Source organism: Haliotis cracherodii, unplaced genomic scaffold (assembly GCF_022045235.1).
Source record: "Haliotis cracherodii isolate W230 unplaced genomic scaffold, xgHalCrac1.p SCAF_3, whole genome shotgun sequence".
NCBI classification, from domain to species: Eukaryota; Metazoa; Mollusca; class Gastropoda; order Lepetellida; family Haliotidae; genus Haliotis; species Haliotis cracherodii.
Genome location: NW_027266286.1, coordinates 1,641,710 through 1,649,234, shown reverse-complemented (window position 1 = coordinate 1,649,234; position 7,525 = coordinate 1,641,710). Strand labels below are relative to the sequence as shown.

Here is a 7,525-nt window from a genome sequence, read left to right as displayed (position 1 = left end):
GACCCCGATCTTCACGGGTGGCCCCGCCATGCAGTGATGTTTCTTTTACTGATGCATCATAACCTTGATAGCTAAATAAACATACAATGTTATTATGCACGATTCTTCAACGTTCAAGGACGATGTCTACTTGACCTACACATGCATGCGCCACGCTGATACCACCTGCCTCTGGCGTGGCGGGCGAGGTTGGACTGGCGTGTCATCGTGCACCGGCTGCGTGGGCCATTGCTCATAATATCAATCACTGGATTGTCCAGTCTCGATTATTTAGACACCGCCGACATATAGCTAGAATATTACTGAGTGCGGCGTTAAACAAACTGATGAACTGAACCATGCGTCCTCGCACAGCGCGGGTGATGTCTTAGTATATATATTCTGGGTGCGGTGGGGTAGTCTAGTGGTTAAAGCTTTCACTCGTCACGCCGAAGACCCGGGTTCGATTCCCCAAAAGGGTACAACTTGTGAAGCCGATTTCTGGTGTCCCCCGACGTGATATTGCTGGAATATTGCTAAAAGCGGCGTAACACCATACTCGCTCACACATATTCTGGAGCGATGTGTGATGTGGGTTTACATACATTCAGTCAGAAAGCGTACTGACTACACACCAGCGCACTGACGTTATGTTGGAAATATTCCAATGAAATTACAATTTTACTCACGAATACTCTGACACGCATATCAACACAAAACAAGGTCTTAATAATCTCTTACAAATTCGATGGCTCTCATTATGATCAATCACGCAGAGATGAAGCAATAGAATATAAAACGTCAACGCCAGAAAAAACAGATAAAGGCAAAGAGTAATGAACATAATGTGAATGGATCAATGAATATCAGGGATGTTCGCGAAAAGCAGCAATACATTTGTACTTCTTGAAAGCAGACATCCCTGTTGAACCTGACTCAGTTTGCTGTACACATCTTGCGTTTCCAAACTACAGATGGCGCTGTCTGCATGGCTTCCTGTAATACCCGGTAGCAGGAGTGCTCCTGTGTTAACAGGGATCCCACATCAATCTGCACAAGTCAGCACCATAACATCGCTTGTTGGTTTCAACAAAATTGTAAACATCTTTCAGCACTTCTGAGAGGAGGGAGGGGGGGGGGGGGGGGGGGGGGGGGAGGAGAGAGAGAGAGAGAAAGGGATAGAAAGCGTGAAAGAGAGAGGGAGAGAGAGAGAGAGCGTGAGAGAGGGAGAGAGAGAGAAAGGGAAAGAGAGCGTGAGAGAAAGAAAGGGAGAGAGAGAGAGATTTCAGAAAAATGCCGCACTCGGCTACACACGCACCAAGCTTCGGCCTCCACATCAGTTCCCCGGGCACGTGACATGACGGCGGCCATCACTCCTGTCTGTCCGTACATTATTCAGTCCATGGACATCAGGGACTTTTCTATAGATGCATCCCCTCCCATGTGAGAGAGCGTCAGGCAGTTGTTACCGTCGTCGTCCAGGAGAGACAGGTCTGCTCCCGCCTTCACCAGAAGGTCAAACACAGCCTCTCTTCCTTCACTAGCGGCAGCCATTACAGCCGTCATGCCCGCGAACCCACGAGCGTTGATGTCCAGACAATCTAGTGATAGAATGTGCTGCACCATCGCCGCCTCGCCACTGACGCTGCACAATATCAGACAGTTGTTCCCATCGGCATCTACCAGGGAGAGGTCAGCACCTTCGGACGTCAGGATCTGGAAAACGTCCACGTACCCATACATCGCAGCCATCATGGCCGGAGTCCATCCCTGATGGTCCCGTGTGTTTAGATCAAACACCTTCATGGAGAGGAGCGTCTTGATGATGTGGATATTTCCTGTTTTAACGGATTTCATGAGACAGTCACAGTTACCTGGAACTTCGCCCCCTAACGACAGAAGAAGATCGAACACGTCCTGATGACCCTCGCTAATTGCGGCCAATACTGGATTTATTCCTTTCACATTTTGTTTGTTTATGTGGAATATACTCATAGATATTAGATGTTGGACAATGTCTACAGACCCTCCCATTGCTGCCAGAATCAAGCAATCGTTCCCATCTTCATCCGTCTCGGAGATGTCGCCTCCCTCCAGTACCAGATAATCAAATATCTGCTGCCTTCCATGCAGAGCCGCTGCCATCACTGGGGACCTGCCCTTCTGATCTGTACGACTGATGCAAAAAGTTGTCAGTTTAACCATCTTCTTGAGTATGGCCATATGTCCTAGAACTATTGCTGCATACAAACAGTCATTGCCGTTATCTGTTTGGATGTAGGGGTCGGCCCCCGCAGCAACTAAGACGTCAAAAACGTCTACATGTCTGTTTACAACTGCAACCATGGCGGCTGTATGGCCACGATGGCCTCTTGCATTGATGTCCAACATGTTTCTAGACAACACATCCTCAACAATGGGCACACTGCCTCCTTCTACAGCAAGATGAAGACAGTTGTTACCATCCTCGTCAGTCAAGGTAAGGTCTGCACCCTCGGACAGAAGCAGTTTGTATGTCGTCTGCTCTCCGCCTACCGCTGCCGCCATTAAAGCTGTCCTCTGTTTATGAACGCGTCTGTTGATGTTGTATGCTTCTTGAGACAAACACTCACGTACGATGGACTCTGCCCCCGCCATGACGGCCCAGAAGAGAAATTCCTCCTGTTTATTCAGCTCTTTCAGTGTGAAGTGGAATGGTTCTGACTGAAGGAGGTCCATGACTTGTTTCCTATTGATGTGGTGTCCGTCCATGACGTCGTCCTCAGTGTACCTGGCCAGGGAATACAACTGTTATATATCGTGTAAATAGTACATCATAAACCGGTTCGTGATAAAATAGACATGGGTGTTGTTCTTCATATTATTTTGTTGAAGCACTTCCTGAGCTGCCGGCGCGGTGGTGTTGCAAAGTGGCGAAAGCGTTCGCTCGTCATGCCGAAGACCCGGGTTCGATTCCCTACATAGGTACAGTGTGTGAAGCCTATTTCTGGTGTCCCCCGCCGTGATATTGCTGGAATATTGCTAAAAGCGGCGTAAAATTAATTCATGAACTGCCCTCTGTACCAGGCGAACACGTGGGCCTAGCAGTTTAACGTTAGTAGGTCGGGTTTTATGCCACATTCAGCAACATTCCAGCAATAGGATTCACCAGAAATGAGATTCACATTGAATCTAACCAGGTCCTTTCGGCGTGAGGTGCGAGCGCTTTAACCGCTTGGCTACCCTCCACGCCAGGAGTGATCCCCCTTGGTTGTCATATTTGGCTGGTTGGGATTTCAGATCTAAGATCCACCCCGATTATCTTAGCTTGAATTATGTATGTATGTTGCAGGGAACAAGTGGCCGAGCCATCTAACGCGCTGCTATAGGCTGTGAGGTGCTTCCCATACGCGGGACATGATCGTTTGATGCTGGGTTTGAATCCCACATTTCCACCATACCCGTGCTCGTATCACCGAACCACTAGTTAAAGTGGCTTAAAACCAAACACACTTACAGTACAGTCACTACATGTTACAGAGATAGTGTCTTATCTGTACATACGGCTTATGATGGCCGCTTTTAAAAAGCGCATTTAAACACACACTATAATTTAATCTTTACCATTTATTCCACCATCGTGATTACAACCAATATTTAGGCTAATACATGTCTTTAAAAAATGCTATTTCTAAAAATATGAATGTATGCAACGACCATTTTGTATTCTGGGGTGGGTGGTAGGGATGGGTGGTTTGGGGTGGGGTGGCGTGGGAATGGGAGGGGCGTTGGGGTCAGTTAGTCTGAATGAAGGAGCTAAACACGGTTTTTGTGAACCAAACACATCATTTATTATATTATGTAGAGCTCATGTAGACAAAGTACACAAGCAATTGTTCGGTGCAACCCTTACCCAATACATGATCTGCTTACCGAGACCGAGCTGAGGTCGGCCACCAGTAGAGCGCGATATCACTCCACAATCACAATGCCCAGGTACAAAATCACAAAATCACACAAATATCACTTCTACGATAGGTGTTTGAAATATCGCAATATTGACCCACCCTGACTGAATGTGTAGAGAAGCGAGTCGGGTACATACCTCAGTAGAATGGCGGTGAATGTGCAGTTGGTGAACTTCTTCACATACCTCCTCAGCACGACAGTGAGGTCACCATGACCCAAATTTATGACACGCTATATGATATCTGCCGTTATCTCACACCTGTGCAGGCGGTGGTACGAGGACATGAACTAACCAAGCGAACTACTTCACAGCCACCCCTTCACCGCCTGGCTGGGAGTAAACATCCGCCTTCCAATGCAGCAATACAATCGTCATACAATACATTCACACCGAGATGTGTGTTTGATCAGCATTTGTTGTAAGGTGAAATGGGGTTTAACGTAGCGTCCAAGATAATTGCACTTATATAGCGACGTGCATGAATACCCCACTCAGACACAGTATACTGTCTCCGAAACGACCAGTCCTTGTTAAACCCCTTAATGCCAACCGCCAGGCATGGGAACAACAAGCATCATCTTTTAACGTATTTTGGTATGACGCGGCCGGGGATCGAACCCCGGACCTTCCGCTCTCCGGACGGACGCTCTACCACCAGACCACGGAGACGGTCCGACCCATCTTTATGAGTGAGTGAGTATGGTTTTACGCCGCTTGTTTTAGCAATATTCCAGCATTATCAGCGCGAGGGACACCAGAAATGGGCTTCACACATTGTACCCATGTTGGGAATCGAACCCGGGTCTTCGGCGTGACGAGCGAACGCTTTAACCACTAGGCTAACCGACCGCCCAGCATGTATGAGCTATGTGACATCGGTTGCTATCACCATTTTGAACAAAACGCCGCCAGCCTCGATCATCCAGTGTGTTATATTGTCATAACATTTCAAATAATATTAATCAAAGTAGGATATAGCCTAACACACTGGATAATCGAGGGTAAATCGCTTGGCACGTCTTCTCTAATTCCGTTTGAGTGAGTGAATGTAGTTTTCGGCCGCTAATATTCCAGGCATATGTACTGACGTGGGAAATGAATGTTTAAGAGCATTATACTGAGTGTAATATGCTTTACGTCCCCATGCAAAGGACAGGTTAAGGTCTGTGAGATAAAGTACATGGGAACATTGGGAAGTACACATGGCGAGCAGTGATTATGTACCCCATGCCATCAGTGTGTCATGCCAGTCACGTGTCTCAGATACTGACTGGTCTGTGTTCCAAACTCATGGACATTGGACAATGGAGCGTACGTTTTGCCCTCTCAGTGTGATGACGGAAGACAAAACTCAGGGGTGAAGTTTAAAAAGACAGCAGTCATGTTTATTGTTGATTAGGAACATCGGGCGAAATGGGTACATGTTAATAATCACATGTCAGAACGCACACCGGGACCGAGTGGTCAATGTTCCCGATGCGGAAACCCGCTCTGTCACTTACACAGGAAGGAAGTCTGATGGCGATTCTTCATCGTCGACGTAGTCGCTGGTGAGGCGGCAGTCGTAGACGACGCCATGACTAGCCGTACAATCTTTCCGCTTCTGTCGATGATCTTGGCACGTCTGCTTGGTTGACCTTGTCAGTCAGATTTTGTAGATACAGATATTCCATAACGTGGGGCAAGGTCAGTGCATGCGCATACGTAAGATCCGGCGACATGAGGAGGTTTTAATTGACATTTATAGATAGCGCTGGGGATGGTGCAGTTTGGTTGATGATTGATTGATTGTTTGTTTGTTTGTTCTTTCGCACTCAGCAATATTCCAGCTATATGACGGCGGTCTGTAAAATAATCGAGTCTGGACCAGACAATCCAGTTATTGACATCATGAGCATCGATGACATGCATCAACCAAGTCAGCGAGCCTGACCACCCAATCCCGTCAGTCGCCTCTTACGACAAGCATAGTCGCCTTTTACGGCAAGCATGGGTTGCTGAATACCTATTCTACCCCGTATCTTCACGGGTCCCGTGCAGTTTGGAAACATATTGAAACAATAAGTTATTTTAGATAACTGCAGTTTTAAATAACAGAATAATTCATGATCAATGAAATATAATCAGCAATGTGTGATGTGTAAATAACCCGCTTTAACGTTTTGTTGGTTTCTTGTTTACATAATCCAGTTTTCACTGGACTTTTCAAAGTCAGTTAACTCCCTTGCCTCTTCGGTTACAGGTTTTTGCGAAACGATTCTCGACAAATGAAAGACGGGTTTGTTTACACATCATACGTCATTGTTATATCAGGGACAAACAATTCTACCTCACTTCCCTTCGTACTGGAGAGTCCTTAGTAAACAACTATATTATGTAAATATATACAGATGGAAAGTAGTAAGGGAACAATGAAACATATAGGGAAATAAGCTTTACTGTCTCTAAAACTAAGCGTTCCCTTATTAAATTCAATCAGTATACTAGTATTAAAAAAATGATGTTGTCATAAAGCTAAGCATCCGTGTGTAGTACATGTTCTGTGAGAGCGCTGCAAGAAGGGGAATGGCGCACTCTCTAACTCTCCTGTGTCCGCGTGTCGAGACTCACCCACATGATACGATATAAGCACCGGGTATATAACACATCTAAGGGAAGCATACATAAAGTTTATCAGAACAACAAGTCAAGAATTCCAACAATTCCAAAAAGCACTATTTGCTTCAAAAGTATTTGGAGATGGCAACTTGTATCTACATAAACACCCCGTCTCATTATTCTAATATTTCGCACATTTCAATCATCACATTTAGTATTGCAGTGTCTCGGTGTGTGTGAACAGTCCGTCCCTGTGACGCGTCGTAGTGAACGATGTAGCAAGGGACGGGTGGTGTCTAGGCGTATTTGAAAACTCCCTGTGACGGGCCGTAGTGAACGATGTAGCAAGGAAGTATGCAGGCGGTGTCGAAAATGATGAGCTCCTTTCCGTCTGGCGAGGTGTGACAGTCGTACCCTGACTGGAGAGGTGCGCCGTTCATCAGCCCCTTGCAGTGGAAAACCTGAAGAATGTTGTGAACAAAGTCATAAACGTAAGTATGTAATCGGCCGGGTCTGGTTGTCGCTATTATTGCCAACACCCCAGCTACATTATGAAGGGTATCGTTATCTGTCTTTCATCTTTGACCTTGAAACTGACTCTCTTTCATGACATAATAACAACGAACAAAAGCAAGGACCAAGTTGGTCAACTGGAATTCCCAAATGTTAAATTTACTAACAAATTTGAACGACTTCTGTGAAGGTTATCAGAAATGTTGACAGTTTTAGCAGCTAGCTTTTTTTTACACTTGCAAGAGTTGTAAATCAGGCTCTCCTCCCCCCCCCCCCCCCAGTACTGTAATTATATATTTCTCTTCAGAAACTTACCTTTGTCCAACATTTTAAAATCTTTACGGAAAGACTTTTTACAAAATCTTTTCGACACGTTTTAACCGAACGTATACATACAGTGTTGTCAGGACATCCAAACATGTAAACGTTTGCATGAACAAAGTCTTGTGCTCAACAGCTCGTTATTACGTGTTCCAAGACGTTATT

General features: G+C 45.8%; 2 protein-coding genes across 4 annotated transcripts in view; both read right to left on the bottom strand.

The window, feature by feature from the left end:
• Positions 1-1,275: 1,275 nt before the first annotated feature.
• Positions 1,276-4,132, bottom strand: LOC139473983 (ankyrin repeat domain-containing protein 50-like). The gene is made up of 2 exons (XM_071256850.1): positions 4,064-4,132; positions 1,276-2,749 (listed from the first exon to the last, which is right to left on the bottom strand). Exon 2 carries the CDS (start codon positions 2,728-2,730, stop codon positions 1,375-1,377), a length of 1,356 nt encoding a protein of 451 aa, XP_071112951.1. The 5' UTR covers positions 2,731-2,749; positions 4,064-4,132; the 3' UTR covers positions 1,276-1,374.
• A 1,175-nt stretch (positions 4,133-5,307) lies between these two features.
• Positions 5,308-7,525, bottom strand: part of LOC139473980 (protein mono-ADP-ribosyltransferase PARP14-like) — a 31,388-nt gene continuing 29,170 nt past the window's right edge. For all 3 annotated transcript variants that reach the window (XM_071256843.1, XM_071256846.1, XM_071256845.1), the window contains one exon: positions 5,308-6,987. In XM_071256843.1, coding sequence (XP_071112944.1) covers positions 6,823-6,987 — 165 coding nt within the window. In that variant the 3' untranslated portion in view covers positions 5,308-6,822. The remainder of the gene's footprint in view (positions 6,988-7,525) is intronic.